General features: G+C 34.9%; 1 protein-coding gene across 6 annotated transcripts in view; it reads left to right on the top strand.

Annotated features, from left to right (window-relative positions):
* The window catches only part of LOC115216340 (spectrin beta chain, non-erythrocytic 1), a 242972-nt gene that overhangs the window by 142679 nt on the left and 77011 nt on the right, over positions 1-23282 (top strand). For all 6 annotated transcript variants that reach the window (XM_029785570.2, XM_036506463.1, XM_036506462.1 and 3 more), the window contains 17 exons: positions 1355-1555; positions 3912-4142; positions 4747-4929; positions 5582-5727; positions 7019-7133; positions 8038-8148; positions 8323-8505; positions 10649-10852; positions 12424-12573; positions 13418-13522; positions 13707-13798; positions 14890-14980; positions 16047-16205; positions 17455-17643; positions 19329-19415; positions 22151-22248; positions 22953-23067. In XM_029785570.2, coding sequence (XP_029641430.1) covers positions 1355-1555; positions 3912-4142; positions 4747-4929; positions 5582-5727; positions 7019-7133; positions 8038-8148; positions 8323-8505; positions 10649-10852; positions 12424-12573; positions 13418-13522; positions 13707-13798; positions 14890-14980; positions 16047-16205; positions 17455-17643; positions 19329-19415; positions 22151-22248; positions 22953-23067 — 2460 coding nt within the window. The remainder of the gene's footprint in view (positions 1-1354; positions 1556-3911; positions 4143-4746; positions 4930-5581; positions 5728-7018; positions 7134-8037; positions 8149-8322; positions 8506-10648; positions 10853-12423; positions 12574-13417; positions 13523-13706; positions 13799-14889; positions 14981-16046; positions 16206-17454; positions 17644-19328; positions 19416-22150; positions 22249-22952; positions 23068-23282) is intronic.

Consider the following 23282-nt stretch of genomic DNA (forward strand, 5'->3'; position numbering starts at 1 on the left):
AGCTTGGATTACTTTACCTAATGTGCCCTTATTCATTTTTTTTTTTTTTTTTTGCAACAGTAGGCTAAGATGTGAGTAAAATTTTTGACTGTTATTTCTAGAAGGTTAACTGACTACATAGAGGCTTCTTTGTTGGCTTTGTAGCGGAGGGGAGTTGGGGGAGGGGAATAAAAACAAATGTTACTATAGGTGACTGAATATATTGAAGTAGTATCAGCAGAAATATATTTTAAGTACCACAGAGTGACAATGAGAAGTACTGAAATAAATTTAAATATTAGAAAACCTTAACTGTGATAATGATCTATGTAAACACATTTTCACTGGTCTCCTGATAGACCATTTCATGATTTGTTGATGGCTTCTCAGAGAAGACATAAACCAATCACAATTCCTAATTGAAAGCACAGTGTTCAGTTACTGTACAAAATAACCAGTCATTCCCACTGGTCGATTACTTAATTTGCAGATTTATGCCTTAGATGAGTTGTCATTAATTAAACATAGCTCCTGCTGTCCCCTACTGACTTTTAATGAACTCTCTATATTTTGAAGTATTGAGGTTAAATATGCTTCTTTGAAGCCAATACTACTCTTTCTTTGATGCTGAGTAATCCTGATAAAACGAGCTTCTACCATTCTAAGATTCTACTGTTTTTGTAGAATCACATCAAAATGTCATTTTGAATAAAAGAAGGTGCATGACTGTCAAATTCTATAATCCCCAAGAAAATGTCAACATCTTTGTAACTATCAATATACTGAAATTGCATTGTAACTTTTAATGAAGGGAAAACTGGATTCATGATGTACACATTCAGCATCTCTGAAATTTTAGTGAATTAAAATTATACTTTTAGCGAAGAGTAGAAGAATCATTGAATAATTTTGGTTAAGAAAAACAGAAGAGACAGTGTTGAAATTTATATGAATTAAAATTAAATTTGAATGTATTGGGGAGTGTCTTGATAGGGACAACTCCAGACATGTTCCAGTCTTATTAGACATCATCAGTGAAACAAACTGCAAGATCCTAGATCAACTAAAGCTTTTATGAATAAATGCTGGTTGTTGTGATGTAAGAGAATGAAGAAAATGATATATTCCATCAAACTAAAAATATTTCTAAATTTGAAATGGAAATTTTATTGAAAATTGAAATTTGAATTAATTAAAATTTCAGGCTTTTGTTGAATTTCATTCTTTCACTTTCTTATTTTGATTCATGAAAAATAAATCACTGAATTGATTTTTTATAAAATATATATAAAAAAAAAAGTGTCCTTGTGAAATTCTTCTCCTTTATATTTAAAACTATCACTTCATTTCTTTTTGTTTTTTTCTTAATTTTTAGAAATTGGGTGTTGAAATTCAAGGTCATCAACCCCTGATAGACAAAGTTTTATCTACTGGAGCAAAACTCATTCAGGAACAACACTTTGCTTCTAAGTCTATAAAAGACAAATGCCAGGACCTGCAACTCTCTTGGGATGACCTACTTCGTAAATATAAGATCAGAAAGAAGAATCTAGATTTGTCTTTACAAACTCAGAAGGTATAAATATTTATTTCAGTCGAATGATAACTTACATAAGAAATAAATATTCACAATTGTTTATATTGGTATTTAGTAGAAATGATCAAGACCTATGACCTTTTCTGTCCATTCATCACCAAGCTATTAATTTTGATATAGTTTGGTGTTCAGTTTGAACATCTGATTGTCAATATCTGCTGAGGTAAATGCAGATGATTCTTGAGGGTTGAGGTCTGAGTGAGGAAGGAATTCGCACAGTGATTAGTGCGAAGATAAGTAGGAGGGAGGGCATGAATAATGAGAGAAGGAAAGAAGAGTGCATTGGATAATGTTTAGTGAGGGGTAACTTGCTATTCTGAGGTGCAGTATCCATTGTAGTTTTAGAGTAAGTAAACAGGTAACAGCATGCCTACATTGTTGTAGTTTTAGATTGAGTAACAAGGAGACAGTAGTGTGAAGGGGAGAAAATCTTTGCCACTCAGCTGAGTGTTTTGATTATCTTAGATGAGGTCTAATATGTATGTGTAACAGTTCTTTGCCAGATGTGTGAACAGTAATTCATGGTGTTTCTTCTAGTACAAACAGTCACTAATTTTCTGTTCCTAAAGAGAAAGACCAATCTTTGGCATGCAATTGTTGTTTTGCTACATTATGAATGTTAGTGAAATTGCTAAGGAAGATGATCAGTAGTTGTGTGGCCTAACATTTAGAGGGACTTTGAGGATTTTAATTGTATGTTGGCCCATACCAGAAAATGTGAAAGAGAAGACTGTAGCCTTGATGTGTGTAATAATTGTCTCTTTGTTTTGTTAAAGGGGATGAGACTCATCATCATCATCGTTTTATGTCCGTTTTCCATGCTGGCATGAGTTGGATGGTTCAACTAGGGTCTGGGAAGCCAGGAGGCTGTACCAGGCCTCAATCTTATCTGGCAGTGTTTCTACAGCTGAATGCCCTTCCTAACGCCAACCACTCTGAGAATGTAGTGGGTGCTTTTTACGTTCCACCAGTACAAGGGGCCAGAGGAGCTGGCATTGACCATGATCAGATGGTGCTTTTTACGTGCCACCAGCACGGAAGCCAGTCAAAGCGGCACTGGCATTGACCACGTTCGGACGGTGCTTTTTACATGCTACCGGCATGGGGCTCACAATTATAATTTCCATTTGATTTGATTTTGATATTGCTGATGTTGATTGATCTATTGACTCAATAGGTCTCCTCAAGCACAGCATGTTGCCCTACGATCCAAGGTACTTTTGAGTGGACTGGTTTTGTGAGACTGGTGTAGGTTACAGCTGTGGACTCACTTTATTTGCTGGGTCTTCTCAGTCACAGCATACCTCTAGAGGTCTTTTGTCATTGCCTCTGTGAGGCCCAACGTTTAAAGGCCATGCTTCACCACCTCATCCCATGTCTTCCTTGGTGTCCCTCTACCTTGGATTCCTTCCACTCTTTGTGAGTGGCACTTCTTCCATGTCAATATTGGAAAATGTTTTTGAGGTCTCTGCTCTTAGTAGTGATACGGGTTGACATAAAGTATCTTGATGGCATGTGGATAATGCTTGTGTATGGAAAGTTACGGTGGAATGGAGAGTAGTTTCCTCTCCACCAAAGGGAGCATTAATAGAAATGTTAACAAACCTGGGGTGGGAGTGCTTATGTATCAATCAGAGACAAATGATGGTGATAATACTAATTATTGTAGAAATTTTTAGATGACAAACATTTCATTTCACTTCTATTTCAGTAGCTTCAGCCTTAGCTGGGTGTGAAAGCTAAAAACAGTTGTAGTATTGAAGTAAATGAGGACAATAATTTAAGTTCAAATCCTACCAAATTTTAGTTAAAATTCTGATCTGGTTGATAAACTCATGTAGTTGATTATATTCTCTCCACCAACCTCTTTCAACAGCTGAACTTAGATTTGAATAGATATTCATTTCATTGTCATCATTACTCAAAGTAGATTCATTTATTTCTGCTCATTACGTATTTCAGTGTTTATTTCCACATCATTTACTGATCATGGAATCAATATATTAGAAATATAATCCTGACACCACAGCTCTACATTCTCTCATTCTTTTATTTATTTATTTATTTATTTTAGCATATGTTTTACTTCTTCAAAATTACTGATAGATTTGAATGGATATATTATGTGCTCATTGTATTTTTGAACCCATTGATTAAACAAGTGAATTATGCAACATATTAGCCAGTTATTGGAATTATTTTGGACTTTTTTAAGGTTCAAATGATACTCAAATCTTACATGTACCAACTAGTTAGGAAAAAATTCTTTTTCCAGTTAAATTTATTTCATTTTGTTAATCACTATAAAAATGGACTTCAAAATTTATTTTCAAAGTATTTATCAGAAGTAGCAGAAGTAACAAGCTGGATTAACTACCAAATGGAGATTTTATCAAGCACGGATTATGGTAAAGATGAAAATGCTGCTGACAGATTGTTGGCAAAAAATAAAGTGTTAGAGACTGACCGACAAACCTATCAAGGTGTGGCTAATGCACTTGGCAAAGAAGCTACCAGACTCATTAAAAGTGGCAGTGATAATCCTTCAATGATTCGTAAAACACAGGTTAGAATTTTCTTTAAAGACTTTTCTCTAAGAACACAGTTTCTTTCTAAATAGTTGTACATTATAGTTTATTCTTGTATTCATTGAACATATTAGAGATTTGGAGAGTTTTGGCTGCCTGCTGGTTGAAAGGGTGATGCTTCAAATTCCACCAAGTCCCATTGAAGTCACTTTTGTCTTTCATCCTTCCAGGATTGATAAAGCACTAGCCCAGTACTGGGACACACTCAGACACATACTCACATTCACACACTCACATTCACACACTCACATTCACACACTCACGTTCACACACTCACGTTCACACACTCACGTTCACACACTCACTCACGTTCACTCACTCACTCACGTTCACTCACTCACATTCACTCACTCACATTCACTCACTCACTCACATTCACTCACTCACTCACATTCACTCACTTTATTGAGTAAATAGTTAAAACTCTACAATAAATACAAAGGTTGAAATTTTTTTTTTTTTATTGTTTTATAAATGTAATATTGATTTGTAAAATATATCACAACAGTTATATTCTATTTATTTGTTGACAGTCTTTTACATGTTTTTTTTTTCTAATCAATTAATAACTTGTCCATTTAGGATGGTCTGTACGATATGTTGAATAAACTGAAACAGCTCTCAGCTGAGCGACGTGTTAAACTGGAAGAGTCGAAAAACATTCATGCGTTCCGGCGAGAACATGCAGACTGTGAAGAATGGATTGCAGAACAGATGCAGATAGCTTCTTTGGAGGAATATGGAGAAGATTATGAACATTTTGAAGTAAGTTTATGAAGAAAGAATCCGAGCACTTTGAAGTATTAGATTATTTACCTATTACTTTATATGATGTTTATAATTAGCTATTTCCCTTTTTCTGTTCGGAAATAGAATTATATATTAACTTGCTTGTTACAAGTAGAATTTGTTTTGTTAAACGATAAGCTGAGTAAAGTTTTAAACTTTTAAATGTTTTTAATCATCACATTAGCAATCTATTTTATATCTCCAAATGAAATCTCTCAGATTTACTCAGTTGGTTTTGTCTACTTCTGGTTTTGGTTTCATTTGTAGGAAGTTAACATTTATAAATTTTCAAGATTATTTTATATTTGTTCACTGATGGTCATGAATATACAAACCTTCTTTGTTCTCTTCACAATTTAGCTTCGATTCCAAAACATTTTGAAGGCATTTTGATTTACGTTATGAAAATCTTTGGAAAGGTACAATCCTCAAAATATGTACCCTATCTACTATATCCTAAAAATCTCAAGCTTCCTAGTTTTCCCTTAATAATTGACCTTTGTTTATATTTTTCATGTAACTCACATACAATTTATTCATATACTTAAGTCATCACAGCCCGGAAGGTAATCTTGATATTTTTTAGTTGAAATTTTCTTACCACTACTTCAATGTTTATATTATCCAGGTATTGCAAGGTAAATTTGATGAATTTAAGTGGAATATTGAAGCAGGTGTTGAACGTTTCAATCGATGTGACAAACTTGCTGGTTTGTTAATAGAAGCAGATGGACCATATGCCAATGAAGTTCGCAAGAAACAAGAAAGTTTAGCGTGAGTGTGTTTTCTCTTGTCATGCTTAAAGACAAATCTTGAATTCTAAGATGAATAAAATATCACCCCCCCTTCCAAAAAAAATCCAGAAGTTATTAAAATTATAATAAACTGAAGCCTCTATTTTAACAGTTTATACAAAGCCTGAATTGTTAGAACTTTCCATCACCCATCAATATTATGTTACAAATAGCTCTGTATATGTTTTTTCAACTGCATGATTAAATTTCAGAGTTTGTTTAATTGCTTGGAAAATCTACTTAAGATATCTAATGCTACAACCCATATCAAAGCTGAGGTCAAGAGAGAGATAGCTAAAGAAGTGTAATCTTTTTAGACAAGAAATTTTTTTTAAAAACCCTTTTTGTTAATTTCTGGGATAATTTGAATTTATTTTTAAATAATAATTTAAGCAGCTTAATTTTCAAAATTATAGAAATGATAAGTTAGATTTTTTGTTCCTCTCCAAAGTTGAATTTAAAAAAAAATTTTTTCTGATTTGCAGAAATTATACGTTTAATTAAAATAACTTGGAATATTTGGTTACATTCTTCTATGCCTTACATAGATGACTTGATATTTCATCTTTTTGGTTCATATAAGAACATTTTCTGTAAATTACTGGTTCTAATCCACTCCTACAAATATTAATCTTGTATTAATATTTGCAGGAAATGAAAACAGAAATGATCTTAGCCTCAATACTGCAAAGGTTTCCATTCCAAAATCAAATTTTTTTTAACTACTCCTAGGTACACTCATGTCTGTGTGTAGGTAAGAAATTTGCTTCTCAGCCAGATGGTTTGAGGTTCAGACTCACTGTGTGGCACCTTAGACAAGTGTCTTCTGCTATAGCCCTAGGTTGACCAAAGCCTTGTCAGTGGATTTGATAGAAGGGAAACTGGAAGAAGCCTGCTGTATCTACATATGTGTGTGTCACTGTCTTTTTGCCTTGTGATATTTGTGAGCCTGTGTTACTGTCATGCAAATGGTGTTCTTCACTTCCTATCTTCTGTGAAAACATGCATAGGGCATGGGGAAATAATGTCTCCTTTGGAAACATGGCAACAGGAAGAGCATCCAGCCAGAGAAAGTCTGCCTCAACATATTTCTCGTCACTCGTGCAAGCATGGAAAAGTGCAATGATGATGATCTACTGATCTTCTGGTTATTTTCACTGGTTTACATCATTATCATTCAATTTATATTGACTTGGTCTTTTTATGTTGTGTTTGTTTCTACTCGGTACCAATATCTCAGTACCTTATCTATAATGTCTTATATTTTGCAGAGACTCTTGGAATCAGTTGCTGGTTCAAATAGAAACACGTCAAGAAAAGCTGCGTGCTGCAAGTCAGCTGCACCGTTTCAGTCGGGATGTTGCTGATGCTCTTGATAGAATCCAGGTAAGAATTTATCAGGGTATTTTATTTAAAGTTAGGTGCAGGAGTGGCTGTGTGGTAAATAGCTTGCCTACCAACCACATGGTTCCGGGTTCAGTCCCACTGCGTGGCACCTTGGGCAAGTGTCCTCTACTATAGCCTCGGGCCGACCAAAGCCTTGTGAGTGGATTTGGTAGACGGAAACTGAAAGAAGCCCGTCGTATATATATATGTGTGCGTGTACGTTTGTGTGTCTGTGTTTGTCCCCTAGCATTGCTTGACAACCGATGCTGGTGTGTTTATGTCCCCGTCACTTAGCGGTTCAGCAAAAAAGACCGATAGAATAAGTATTGGGCTTACAAAGAATAAGTCCCGGGATCGAGTTGCTCGACTAAAGGCGGTGCTCCAGCATGGCCGCAGTCAACTGACAAACAAGTAAAAAAAAAAAAGATTTGGATATAATTAGATAACTAAGGCATTTCCATTTGTAATGCAGTGTTATGAGTTGGTATTCTACAACAAACATTTTTCTTGTAGCAAGGCAATCCACTCTAGTTTTATCCTACTTTAACTGGAAAGTAACTACTTCTCCATTTGAGAGAATTACCGTGTGACAGATAATGTACTTCAAGAAGAAATTTGCGTCTCATTTGTTCTGAGATTCTGAAACTTATAACTTCTTTCTCCTAGTCATTCTGTAGGGACTGGGCTCACTCAGTCACTGGGTGTGGTTTGGTTATCATCACTATTATACTTTTAAAATAATATAGTAATGTTTTAATGGTTTAGCTGAATAAAATGACCAAACCAATAGCAGCAGTTCCATGAACAAATATTTATTAGAAGGTCTCATTTATGTATAAGAAATTATTTCTTTGTTTATTTACTATGGAGATTGAAATGCTAATATTGGCAAATATATTTGCAGGAAAAACGAAGCAGCATTCCTGATGACCTTGGCAGAGACATGCAAACAACTGCAAGTTACCAAAAGAGACATGAAGTGTTTGAAAATGATCTGATGGCTTTAGAGGCACAGGTAAAATGCAGTTATCAACTATCACCATGTTCCCCTCAATCATGGACTTCAGTTCAGTCAACTTCTCCCATCAATCTACTTTTGAATAATTTCAAGATCTTTATTCCAAGAAGTGTTGTATGTCTTGTGAGACATATATTTTGCATGCCAATGACTTTTTTTCTCTCTCCACAGCTTCAAGTACTGATGGATGATTCTTCTCATTTGCTAAAAGTCTATACTTCTGAGGAGCTAAGAAATAGCATTATTAGTTCTAAGCAAGAAATCCTTGCTAAGTGGAGTGAATTACAAGAAATGGCAGAGTTACGCAAAGAGAAACTAGCTGCAGCTGCTAATTACCATCATTTTCAGACTTCAGTAAGTTTATCTAGAATTTTCTACCTGATTAAAAAATAGATTAAAAAAAAAAAAAAAAAAAGTAACTATTTTTAACTTAGACAGAAGGGCAGCAGTTTTGAGAAGATGAATTGGTCAGTACCATGGAGTGCAATACTTGACTTGCAGAAAGATGAAAGTGTACTGTGGAGGGTGTCCACGAAAGTCATCCCAGTTTTTATAGGTGCCCTACGTACTATCACTAATAGACTTGGCAGTTCCTTTATTGTGATTAGTGTAACTACCAGAGTTGCATTAATTCAGGATTGTAAGAAAGGTCCTTGATGTCTGAGGAAACTGGTTGTGGCCTGGTTTGATCCTGAATGTAAGACATTCATGCACATCATGAATAATAATCCTTCTAAAGGCACAAGGCCTGAAATTTGGGGGTGGGGGATAGTCGATTATATAGACTCCAGTGCATTACTGGTACTTATTTCATTGACCTTGAAAGGATGAAAGGTAAAGTCGACCTCGGTGGCTTCAAATTTTGGCTCAGGGCCAGCAGTTTTTGAAAGCAGAGGTAAGTTAATTACATTAGCCCCCCCCCCCCCCTCCTGTTTAACTGATACTTATTTTATCAACCCCAAAAAGATGAAAGGCAAAGTCAACCTTGGCAGAATTTGAACTCAGAATGTAAAGACTGCTGCTAAGCTTTTAAGCATTTTTTTTGACAATGTGCTAATAATTCATTCTGGTAGCTTGCCACTTTGTTAATAATAATAATAATAATAATCCTTTCTACTATAGTCACAAGGCCTTAAATTTTGGGAGAGGGAACCAGTTGATTACATCTACCCCCAAAAAGATGTCAGGCAAAATGAATCTTAGAAGAATTTGAATTCAGAACATGATGATAGGCGAAATGGCACTAAGTATTTTGATTCTGCCAGTTTGCCACCTTAATAATAATATTACACATTTGTTATTTCTTTTATTTTGACATTCATTTTCCAAGACTAGTATGAGTTAAATGAATCTATTGAGACATTGTAAATGCTGTTGTCTGCTAGAGTTTAAGTGAGTATTTTGAAGACTTTGAGATTTTCAAACCCACTTGGTGTGAAGTTGTAGCTTCTGTCAGTCTCAATATATTCAAACATGTGAGAGAAATATGTATCAAGTATTTATTCTTCAACCATGTTTTCTTTTCTGGCACATTATATTCAGAATTACTTTGTCCTTTGTACTGAACCATTTTTGAAAACTATATTTCAGAAAGATTTAGTTGCAATTTTTGAAGGTTTAGTCCTGTTTAGAAGCTTGCTTACGAGTTCACTGTAATTTATTGATTTGCAATACTGAGTTCAATACATTGTACAGTAAAAATTACCTAAGTTCAGCATCTTATCTCAGAATGAGAGAGTTTATCCTTCATTTGCTTATTTCTTCAGAAACTGCAATGATGCTATGAATCCTTGTGATTCACAAAGTACTAACAAAATATTTATAGAAAATAAAGTCAAAATTCAGTCACACTACCTCTTAGAAAATGTTGTTTTGTAATTTTTTTTTTTACAGAGTAATTAGTATTTGTTTGTTGCTTAGATAATCAGAAATAAATTCCTTTTGACAGAGTGCCAAGATTCATGAGAAGAGTCAATAATTTCATTATGTACCATTTCCTTATGGGTTTGGAAACTATACCAATTTCACATTAGTCTAGGAACTTTGTACTACTTTCCAGTGTGTACAGTTCCATATGAACTCTTGGAAGTCTGTACTAGTGCTTATGGTATCTTGGAACTCCAAATTGTTTTATGTGATATCGTGAAATTTTTCATGTTCTCTATCTATCTTTGGACTATTCTTTGTGATGTCTCAACTGTTTACTATTCTCTGCAGCATCTGTGAATTATTTACTGCTCTCTATGTATCTAGGAGCTGTATACTGTTTCTGATGTGGTTTTGGTATCATATTCAAGTCTTAGAATTATTTTCACTGCATGGATCTTCAAACTATTTACAATAATTCAGAAATATTCTATTTGCTACATTATAAAATCACAATATAAGAAAAATATCTATTTCAAAGACAACTGTTTGATTACTGGATACTTTAAATTTCGATGTATAATTTTTAATGTATTTTCATTACAAACTGTTTAATTGTTCTGTTATAAAGGTGCGAGAACTTCTTGGTTGGGCTTCTGAAATTGAACGGGAAATGAGCTCTAAAACTCAAGTCAGAGATTTACAAGCTGTACTTCAATTAGAGAACCGGCATAATGAACTAAAAGCTGAGATTGATGCTCGTCAGGATATATTTCTTCAAGTTGCTGACGAAGGAGCCCAAATGATTGACAATAACCATTATGCAAAAGCAGAGGTATGTATGATCTTCTATAGTTTATTAATATTAAATGTAAATGCTGTGGTGAAAGAAATTGTGTGTTGGATGCAAATGAAAGGACTGAGACACTTTTTGGCCAAGTTTTCTTTGGCATCTTCAAGTTTCACTTGAAGAAAGTAAGGGTGGAGAGGGAGTTGTTCTCTTGCCCAATAAATTTATTGAAAGTTGAGTGGGAGTAGCAAATCTGGCCCAAGATAATGGGCTTGCTCTTCTATTGTATTTGTAAGTCAGAGAATAACAGTCTGGAAAAGATACTTGACTGTGGCTTTCAGGGAAATCATAGATTTATGAGTTTCCTTGATTGATCCTGAGTTACCTCCATTTTTAGATGTTTCTTTGTTATTTTGCTATTTTCTCAGTCTGAAGCCTCAATACTCTCCCCAGCATTTTGGGTCTTTGTTTTTCCAATCTCCGACTTCACCTGTCTCTACGGCCCCTTCCATCTGTCCTTCTGCAACGGCGCTTGTGGTGGTTTGACCATACATGTAGGCATCCAGTGGGTGAACTGAGCCGTGATGTCCTTCTCCCAACTCCACTTACCAACTGGCGGAAACGCGGGTGGGCAGCTGAAGACCTGGGCTACGACGATCAAGGAGGACCTCTCCGTGCTCACGAGTCCGCAGGTGGTTGGCCTGCACTGATGGAACCGTGACTGGCTTGCTATCTCCAGTGAACTGGCGCAGGACCGTCGTGCGTGGGCTGCCATGGTTCGAGATGCCTTGAGGGTGGTAGAAGAAGCCGACTCAACCTGCCTAGGGTGAATGTCGCCACAAGTACAAGTAAAGTAAGGGTCTTTGTGGCCAATAAAGCAATTATTATTTAAATGTAAATGAACAGGGGGAATGATGGACTTAATGTCTCAGAGTTTGTAGTTTCATTTCTTTGTTGGCAGTTCAGATCTCACTGAGGTTGACTTGCCATTCATCTTTCTGGAGGTAAATTATTACCAGTAACAAACTGTAGGAAATTTCCTCTATTTCACCCTGTTTCGCAAAAATTGGTTTGTGCTTTACATATCAAAAATAAACTTCAATTATAAATAAAAGCCACATCGGTTCTCAAAGAAAAATTTTACTGTTCCACTGCTTATAGATCTTTAAAGATGCATATAAATGTAGAGGTTGTAGGTCCTAGTAACACGGGAAGGATACCTGGGCACTGCAGTAGAGACATGTCATCCATGGCCTCATTTGAGATTCACTACTAATCATATTCTGTTGTTTAGATCTATTTGATCATAGATTTGATTGTTAACATGGAAAATATTTATGTTCTTTTTTTTTTTTTGTTAATTTAACATGAGTATTATGTGATTAAAACTATATTTCAAGCAGATTGTTTGTGTAACACAATGCACCTGTGAGAATGTGCCTCTTTACTGAGTTTGTTTCCCTCTGGTGAGCCTGTACATTTTTGATGGGCTGTGAACCCACATTTCTATAATGACTGGATGCTCTGCTGTGATTCTGCTCCACTGTGGAAAGAGAAATACTTGGCACAAAAGTTCCTTGCCTTGAAAAGTTTCCTTTTTTATTTTTCCCCCTCAGATTCAGGAAAAGGTTGATCAAATTCTTTTAACTCAAGACAGACTTAATACTTTGTGGGATGAACGCAAACAATACAACAACCAGCTTCATGGTTTACATGTCTTTTTAAGAGATACCAATCAATTAAACAGAATTGCTTCTTCTCAAGAGGTATGGAATTTTTTTCCCTTCACATATTTTTCACTTAAAATATTTCAGCTAAATTTTTTTATTAGTTTTTTTCTTTTTTTTTTTTAGATAACTTATCAGTTTATTGTAAACTATTTGTCTATCAGTTAACATGTTACATTACGAAAATTATTCTAACTATGGTCTAGTTGTTGTTTACCTCCAGGTCAGCTCTGCTTGAGCAGATTCATTGTCAAAGGCATTCCAGCAATGACCAACCTTTATATTTTCAAACATTTACCTTAGATGAATTTTGGATAACAAATCACACCCTGTCGTTTTAAGTATACTTTTTAAGAAGGTGGTGTGTGATTTGGATTCTGTTCTAATTATTTGAATGACTATATAAGTAGATAGATACTCCCTCATGAAACAATTTAGAATTGTGTTAAGACTATTGATACTTCTAACTAATTTGGATTTGAAAAGACAATGTCAGAAATACCTGTTAGTTACCTCTGTACAAAATGCTATTTCATAATTGGGTTTTCTTCATTTTTTAAATTTTTATTATGATTAAAACTTTATAGTTGAGTAGAAACTTCAAACATTCAACTACTGGGTCAGCTGAAGACATTTTCATAATTTCATTGTAAATTTGAAAATATTCAAATGGACTTAAAATCTATAAGCTGAAGTGAATCAGAAATACATAGATTGCTGTTGAAGACATCAAATGTATATAAGAATATTTTTACATTTTATGTCTTTTGTGACTCTGTATTATAATAACATCATCATCATCATTGTTTAATGTCTGTTTTCCATGCTGGCATGGGTTGGACGTATTTGGTAATTGTCATCACAATTTAAAATTTTGTTTCAGGCTTCTCTCAACACTTCTGATTGTGGTCTGAATGTAGAAGAAGCAGAAACTCTTGCTCGTAAGCATGCAGACTTTGAAAATTTGGTTGTTGCCCAGGATGAAAAAGTATGTGCTATTTGAAAAGGCATTTTTCTTTTCTGCATAAAAAATACACAGTGTAATTATGTGCATTCTTAACTTCATTTAATGCTTGAAGAACTGATCAAAGAAATTAACTAATTAACTGTAATTTCCAATTGTAAAAGAATTGACCTTGATCATTTCTCTAGTTCTATTAACCTGTTTTCAGTTGGAAAGTGTCAAGTGCCAAGCTAAAGAACTGCTGAAAAATAAACATGTATCTTCTGATATTGAAGCTCCATTGGAGGCTGTCATAAAAAGGTATTTTTGTCATTTTTGTTCTAATTTCTAATTTTTTCTTCTGTTATTTTGATAATTTATTGTTTTCCAGCTTGACAACCATATTAGAGTAGCACTATGATCCAAAGCATTCCAGGCATGACCACCTTTTTTATTTTTATATTTTTTCAAGACAGTGTTCCTTTTTTAACAAAATAGTATGTGGTTGAGAGAGATTTATCTGCTATTTCTTTAAAGTCAGGCATAGAAATATTCTTTTGGTTCACATTGTGTACAAGAGTGACAGTTGGTTAGTGTCAGTGCCATATTTTGCCATTGATACTGTGCTGTAGCCATTACTAAAGTCTTCTGCTGACTCACTCCATGTAGTTATAAATAGATACCATAAGGATGTAAGGATTATTCTTTAACCACAGGTCAGTCCTGATTAAACTGACCTTTCATCAAAGGCATTGACTATCCCGTCTTTTGTTTCAGCTATAATGTATCTAGGAAGGTTACATTATTATTCTTAGCATACAAGGGTGTGATCTTAGAGATATTGGGCTGCTGTTTGTAGCAGGTCTAATTACTTCATAAAGGCTCCTTCATTACTGCAAAACAGGACAGTTTATGCTAAGAGATGACTGGACAACTGTTTAATTAAAGACTACTTAACACTGTTCAATTAAAAACATTCCATAAGCATAGCTTGGAGATTTATGAGCTTCATAAGGTTAGCTGCCCAAGATATATTACATAAAGTATTTTACACTATCATAATGATCCCATGTATTCTAGGCCTTAATACCACTTCATACTCTCATTTTTATAGTTGTCATGTATCAGAAATATTAAACATTTTTGGCTGTCGTATCATCTTAATTGATATTATACCCTGCTGCAGTTCATATAAGATTGAAGAATTTGACTTTATAGTTTTAGGTGTATTTTTGTTTAAAGTAACTCTGTTAGAATATCTTGTACCCTCATGAATACTCAATCTTGGAAATATAGATGATTGTCCAGACAATTGTCTTGAAGAGAAATAATCAAGAGATCTAATTTTTGATCATCACATTGCTTATTATACATAATTTATGTATTAATCTTCTGTTTATTTCCTTTTGTAGGAGAAAAGCCATAAAAAACCAATGTAATGCCAGGAAAGAAAATCTGCAGAATTCCTTAGGTTACTTCCGTTTTAAAAGAGACCAAGATGAGGTAATTTTGTTGCATATGAAAAAATAATGTGACTGCTTCTCAATGAATTGTACATTGGTTTCTTCTTCTTTTGCTGGGTCTGCCTATCAAGTATGGTTAAACAATATTGTTTAACCATATTAGCTCTGGATCATGTTTCATCTTTGTTTCTTTTTTACCTCCAGATCAGTCCTAACAGAGCAGATCAATGATCAAAAGTATTCCAACCATATTTATCCCATTTTTTTCCCAGGCATCTCTTTACAGCTATAATATCTAGAATGTTTCTTCTTCTCTTGTAATACTGAAGGCTGTGATTTGAGGGAGATTTGTTGGGCTTTGTCTGGGAAAGTCAAGCAAGAGCATAAAGGCTTCCTCAGTGAACCAAAGGATCACTTGTATGTTGCCTAGTTTAATACTCCTACCTGGCCTTTGGGCACTTTAGCAGATTCCACTCTATTGTAAGCATTTAGGCCATGCCATTAGGCTCAGAATAACTTCCATCCTACCTCTCACCAGTCGTAGTCCTTGAAAGTGCCACCTTTTCTTCTTAGATGAAGCCACTCAGAATGTAAACCAAACCAGTCACTGGTAGCTATCGTTTACATTAGTATTGACAATTTTTTCAACCTAGTGCATCTCAGCTATTTCATCTCCAGAGGTAACCTTTAGTTGAATATGTAATTTTTAATGGACAAGTGGATCATGTTATTCTATGAACTCACAGATTGTGAATTTATACCCATTGGATGTTTTGTGGGTTTTTCTGGTAATCTAGTGTACATAAATTGATGCTGTTGTCAGGAATTAGTAATTACCAGATATTCTAGAAATATTATGTCTGCTGGACTTTTTTACTATCTGGAGGATGTGGGGATTATTTGGCATTGACTAAATGCTTTTAAACTTTGCATTGAATTCAATGAATTCTTGCAGATCTCATTGAATTCAACTTAAAGATATATTGTATGTTCCAATGATGAAATCTTGGAACTGTTTATTAATATGTTTAGAAGCTTCATGTATTGTTATTATACTATTAGTATATTATGAAAAACAAAAGTTGTCTTCATTATCTATATTATAGCTTGAAAACTGGATGGATGATAAGCTGAAAGTTGCTGTTGATGATGATGTTGTTAAAGATACTACTGATCTTAATGTAAAACTGAAGAAACTGCAGAAACACCAAGCATTTGTTTCAGAAATATATGCCAACACTGATAGGATAGAAAAGACAAAGCAGGTCTGTTTCCAATATTTCTTTGAAATTGTTCCAATTTGTGCAAATTACTATGTTGTAACAAAACAGATTTTCTTATTTTATAAGGTATGTGCAAAATGGCCAAGAGAATATGCTATTGAATTAGTTAATTACTGAGAATAGATGAAAAAGTATGTAATGGGCTATCATTACTGTAACATTTTAGCTGTGAATTGTTTGTGATATCTCTTACTGCAGTATTCTGATGCTATAATTAAATATAGGTAGAACTAAACACATCTCTAGCTTCTCTCTGATGCCATTTGTCTTTCTGACTACCCAGAACCAGTTCATTTAATATCCATCCTTCATTTTCAATAGTATCCTTTCCACCCACATTGTGCATTGATTACTCTTCCGAACCAACAAATTATTCCCCCTCCACTGTATGTCTCTCTTCCCCATTTGTTATTCCTGCTTCTACCCCAACACATGCACACTCACAATCTGTCCAACCATGTCAATTCTCTCTCTCTCTCTCTCTCTCTCGACCGTTCCTTCTCTACCATATCACTTTCACCGTTCTGTCTCTCTTCACCCTCTTTCTGCAGTCAGTCATCATCTCCTCTCTACTATCTCCCCCCCACCTCATATATCATTGGTTACCCCCTCCCTTCCACCATTCACCCATCAACTCTAATCTTCTCTACTTATCATTCTATTCAGCCTCTCACTCATTCCCCATCTCTTGCCATCTCCCATATCTTTTTTATCCACCCATACTCTTCTCAATTCTTCTTACCTTGTATCTTGAGGGTCCTCCCTGATTCCTCCTCACCACTATTTTCCATCTATTTCCAGCTCCATCCTAACCACTCCCACCCTCTCTTTTATAATGCAAGTAGCCAACTAGCTTTTCCAAATAAAAAACCTCATCTCCTAACTTAAATCCACCTCTCTCTACTGTAGTCCCACTCATGTGAAGGAGATCTTAGTCTTGCGAGCTGTATAATGACCTCACTAGTGATGGTGTCACCTAAAAATTCCTTAGTCCACGTAAAGTGGCTGATGTTTGGAAGGGCGTAAAAACCATATATATAATATATATTAAACAAATGAGTGAAAAAGTAGTCAATATATATTGTAAAATATAATTGCTAAATTTACTTTGCTGATCAGTTTTGAAGTGTTGCCTGAAGATTCCACAAATTGTTGTCTTCACGCTACAAATTACTTGTAAAATTAATACATGTTTCTTTTTCTTTATTGAATTGAAATTATTATGACTCAGAATGGAGAGGCATTAATTAAGAAGAATTATCAGAAACAAGAGATTCAGCAATCTATCAACTCTATGACCAGTAAATGGAACAACTTATTGCATGCAGCAGAGAGCCGAGGCAAAGGATTGGAAGCAGCACGGGATCTTCTTAGCTTCTATGAGCAGATTGAGAAAGTGAATGCTTGGATGAGAGAAAAGGTAATTTTAATTGTGTATCTTCAAAGAAATTAGCCAAAAGTTGCTTAGCCTAGGTTCATTACCAATCAACCTGATTTAAGTTATTTAAGATGTGGCCATTTTATTCCTTTTTCTTTTTTTTTAAAATTCCTATGGTGTACACTCAGGACCATATTATCAGTTTGACCAACTCTTTAAAGACAATCGTGAGATTTGAGGGAAGTTTGGCTGTTATTTTTAATGGTTGTTCATAGTCAGTTATGACTGGGCAGACCCATGATCAGAGGTGTTCTTGCCAAGATAATCCTATCTTTTATGGATCTAAGACTACATTGTCTAATGTTTTTTTTTTTTAACTCTTGTATTTGTTTCAGTCATTTGACTGTGGCCATGCTGGAGCATTGCCTTTTTAGTCGAGCAAATCAACCCCAGGAATTATTCTTTGTAAGCCTAGTACTTATTCTATCGGCCTCTTTTACCGAACTGTTATGGGGACGTAAACACACCCCCATCGGTTGTCAAGCGATGTTGGGGGGACAAACACAGACACACAAACATATACACACACACACACACACACACCACACACACACACACACACACACACACACACATATATATACATATATACGACGGGCTTCTTTCAGTTTCCGTCTACCGAATCCACTCACAAGGCTTTGGTCAGCCCGAGGCTATAGTAGAACACACTTGCCCAAGGTGCCACGCAATGGGACTGAACCCAGAACCGTGTAATTGTTAAGCAAGCTACTTACCACACAGCCACTCCTATGCCTATTCTTAATTTTTTTAGAGACAGTAGTGTAGGAATTGAAGGGTATTTAGTTACTATTTCTAGCAGTTATAGAAACCATATAGGAACTTGCTAATTAGTTCATTCCAAGTATTTAGTAATCTTTGTTATTATTGGAAAATATTGATGTTGGTGAGATGGAGATACTGCTCTCTTGTAGCCAAACCTGGTTGCTCCCAAGATCATAATTATAGATTGTACTTGATTAAGGAAGGAATAGTTCTGTTATTTAAAGAGACTCCCTAAAATTATTTGACCAGTGCAAGTCTATAATTTACAATGATAGCAATGGAAATGGCAGAAGATAAACTATATAATATACATCAGCTATTTAATTTCCCTTTTCTATATATTCGATGATATTCCCAAAATTTTCTAAGACTTGCCTTTGCCTGGCCTTGTTGAGATTACCAATAATATAAATATATCCTGGATATTGTTTAATTAACACTTAGTTCCATAAACTTGTTTCTATCAGGGTAAAATTGTTTGTAGACCTCAACCTTCTTAATAAATAAAACAAGAATAAGTTAAAACTAACCACTGAGAATAAAATTTTATACCATTGTGCTTGCTACTTTAATAACCAACATTCTGTATATCTGGAAAATATTTCCAAATAAATTTGTTCCTCTCTAGGTTTTTGTTTCTTAAATTCATTAATCTGGTGAAGAAGTTATTAGTCTTTTTTTTTTTTTTTAGGCTAGGATATTACTGTAATAATGTGGTTGCTACATCTAATATTTATCTGAATTACAATAGGGTAGTGATTGGTTGGTCTAAAATAGGGGCAATTTGGAAGGGATATAACTCCAAGAAAGATTAAGCATTATATTTAGAATTGATGGAAAAATATTATCTAGTCATATTTTAATCTCTTCTGTATTATTTTCAGGAAATATTAGTCAATGCTGGAGATATGGGACGGGACTATGAACATTGTTTGGAACTTTTAAAGAAAGTCAACAATCAAGATGCAGCTGTAAGTATTCTGTATTTTGAGTTGTTATACTACAGCATATATCTTTTACTCTTTACTCTTTTACTTGTTTCAGTCATTTGACTGCGGCCATGCTGGAGCACCGCCTTTAATCGAGCAACTTGACCCCGGGACTTATTCTTTTGTAAGCCCAGTACTTATTCTATCGGTCTCTTTTGCCGGACTGCTAAGTAACGGGGACATAAACACACCAGCATCGGTTGTCAAGCAATGCTAGGGGGACAAACACAAACACACACACGCATATATATATATATATATATATATATATATATATATATATATATATATATATATATATATATATATATACGACGGGCTTCTTTTCAGTTTCCGTCTGCCAAATCCACTCACAAGGCTTTGGTCGGCCTGAGGCTATAGTAGAAGACACTTGCCCAAGGTGCCACGCAGTGGGACTGAACCCAGAACCATGTGGTTGGTAAACAAGCTACTTACCACACAGCCTCTCCTGTGCCTGTATATGCTCAAGTATTATCTTAAATTAGAGCATTTTGATATTTGGTAATGTGTCTTCCTTTTGGTTATCCCTGTTTTTCCTGTTCAATGAAAATCATAACAAATATACATGATTGAAAGTTCAGGAAGTCAAACAACCAGAATACTGAACTTTGTCAATACAGAATTATTGAGACCAAACCAAACGACATCACTAAACTTACAAATTAATCAGAACTTGGTGTTATACCATGGTCAACAAGGGATGGAAATGTTCGGCAAACAAATGACATTACCAGGAAGTCAAACAACCAGAATGCTAAACCTTGCTAAAACAAATATATTTTGACCAAAACGCCTACGAGAAAAAGAAAAGACATCATCAAATTTGCAACCAATCATAACTTGATCCTTTACTGTAAAAACATATATTTATGCTAAAATACTTTTTTAACATTTCGAACTCTTACAAGTGACCATGAAAACACTCATGTACTACTACAGAAATTGTAAGAAAACTTTTTTTTCTTTCTCTCCATCTTTTTCTCTTTCTCCCCCCCACTTTTTTTTTAGTAAAAAATAAAGTATGATTGAACCTTCCACCATGTATATTTGTTATGATTTTCATTGAGCATTTAAACTTATATAATTGTCTATCTCTGTGAATCTCATTGACATTTCTGTGAACATTTGATCATTTCCAAATTTTACCTTGCAACTTTACTCTCCTAAAAACCTTTTATTTATTCAATTTTTACTATTGTACATGTTTTGAGATGCTGATGCCAGTGTCGCATGATTGGCACTTGTACTGGTGGCACATAAAAAGCACCCTTCGAATGTTGGGAATCGTCGTACAGTCTACCTTTCAGTCTGAGGGAGAGACCCTTAGTTACCAACAAAGGTAGAATCTCTCCGAAATTTGTTTTTATGTTAGCAACTACACTTTCAGAACTTCCTCCCCCACTACTAAATTGGTCACCTAGGTAACAGAAGCTGTCTACTACTTCTAATGAATGATCCCCACTGACTATTTGAGGGAGTCTATTGTCTGTGCATTTGCCACACATGAAGACTATTTTCTCCATTAACCTTCCTGTGTTACCACTACACCTCCAAAGCTTACACTGGGTACAACATATGGAGTTTTTACCAACATCCTTCTTGCATATTGAGCGGGGCCATTTCCATGAAGGGACTTGCTATTTGTCTGTTTTCCTACTTACTAGGACTTTGGTTTTTACTAAATTAACCCTTAGATTCCAGACCTTGCTTCTACACCTGAAATTTGTCTAGCTCATAGAGTGATTCAGCTATAAGAACTAGGTCATCAGCATAGAGGAGTTCCCAGAGACAGCCAGTTTTGAATTCCTCTGTTGAGGTCTTGGAGGATGAAGATAAACAAGTGGGGGATGAGAACTGATCCTTGATGAACTCCTACCTGTACACCGAGCTCATTGCTATATTTGTTGTCAACATTCACCTTACTGGCAGCATCACTATACATGACTTGTACAGCTCTCACCAACCACTCATCTATCCCTAGCTTCTGCATTGATCACCAGATAGGGAAGTGGGAGACCCTGTCAAAGGCTTTCTCCATGTGAACAAAAGCCAAGTAAAGTGGTTTATTTTTGGCTAGATATTTCTCTTACAGTTGCCTAACCAGGAATATAGTATCAGTCATGCTTCTTCCTGGCACAAAAAACTCCATCTCATCGCTAACTTTCTCCCTAATTAATTGAGCTATGACCTTTTCTGTGACTTTCATCACCTGGTCCAGCAATTTGATGCTTCTGTAATTATTTCTGTCTAAGGCATCACCTTTGCCTTTGCAGCAACTGACTATTATGCTACTACACCAATCATTGGGTATGACTCCCTTGTGCACAACTTGATTAACTATACAGGTAACCAGGTTATATCCTACTCTGCCAGAGATTTTAAGCATCTCAGTGGTTATTCATGATGGGCTGGAAGCTTTCCCTGTCTTCATATCCTTAATTACTTTATCTGCTAAGGTACTGTTGATTCAAATAGCCAGTCCTTCTATTGAGTCCACATTAGGCAGGCTCTCCTTTCCCCATGCATTCTCTACATTTAGCAGCCTTTTATAATGACATTTTCTAGTCTCTTTCTTTGCAGAATCACTAAATGCAAGTGAACCATCATCTGTGCAGCATATTTCGTTTTGTGTTTGATGTTCAATTCTAGAAAATGTGTAATCTCAGAACAAATATTTTATGATTATATTTTTCTAGGGCATCAGGGTTGATGAAAACAGAATTCAGTCCATCAGTGATTTAGCTGATAAGTTGAATAAAGAAGCCAAAGAAAAGAGAGATCATATGATAAAAGAGTAAGATATTATTAATAAATTTAGTTTGATTACCTGCCAATATAGGAAAGATTTTCTATTACTGTAATATTTAGTATAATTTTGATTTAATATTTGCTTCTAGGTTGATAAAAACTAAAAATAGCCTGATGCTGGAAAAAATATTACTAGATAGGTTAAAGGTGATACAAGAATTGGAAAGCAAGATTTCCATCCAACACTTAATGTCTGTTTCCCATATTGGTATGGGTTGGACAGCTTGAGAGGAACTGGCTAGGCCAGGGACCACACCAGGTTCCGTAGTCTGTTTTTCCTAATGCCAACCACTTACAAAGGGCATCCAGCTATAGAAACCAAACAAAACAGTCTATAGAGCCTGGTTTGGCCTCTGGACATACCAGTTCCTGTAAAGCCATCCAAGCCAGCATGGAAAAACAGATGTTTAATGTTGATGAATTTAATCTGTGAATTCTTCACTGTTCTCACTTTCTTATAAACTTTCACTTTGTTAATTCAGCTATGAGTATCAACTGAAACAAGCTCTAAAATGTATCCAGAATTGTTAATGCAATATATTATTAATGCTGAAATTATTTTATTGATATTAGAATTATTAATACAATATTTCATTTTTTTTCTTTTTAGTTTGTGTGAACAATGTTTTGTTCAAAAATAAAATTCTTGATGTTTGTTCTTTAGTTTGTGATCTTGTACTATATTTCTAGTTGGCGACAACTGCAAGGAGCTTTGAAAAAATATAAATCTGAACTAGAGAATCACTCTGAAATCCATGCATTTAATAGAGATGTCAATGATGTAAAAGAACGAATAAAAGAAAAGGTAAATTGAAAAATATAATAATCATCATTATTGTTTTAATGTTTACTTCTCCATGTTTGCATGGTCAGACTGGATTTATTGAGGCAAATTTTCTGTGGTTGGATGCTCTTCCTCTTGCCAACCTTTACCTGTTTTCAAACAAAGTAATATTTCACCATGAGTGACACTTAAACAACATTTCTGTAACAATGTCATCACTCTGTATCTAGTGTGAA

Source organism: Octopus sinensis, linkage group LG10 (genome assembly GCF_006345805.1).
Source record: "Octopus sinensis linkage group LG10, ASM634580v1, whole genome shotgun sequence".
NCBI classification, from domain to species: Eukaryota; Metazoa; Mollusca; class Cephalopoda; order Octopoda; family Octopodidae; genus Octopus; species Octopus sinensis.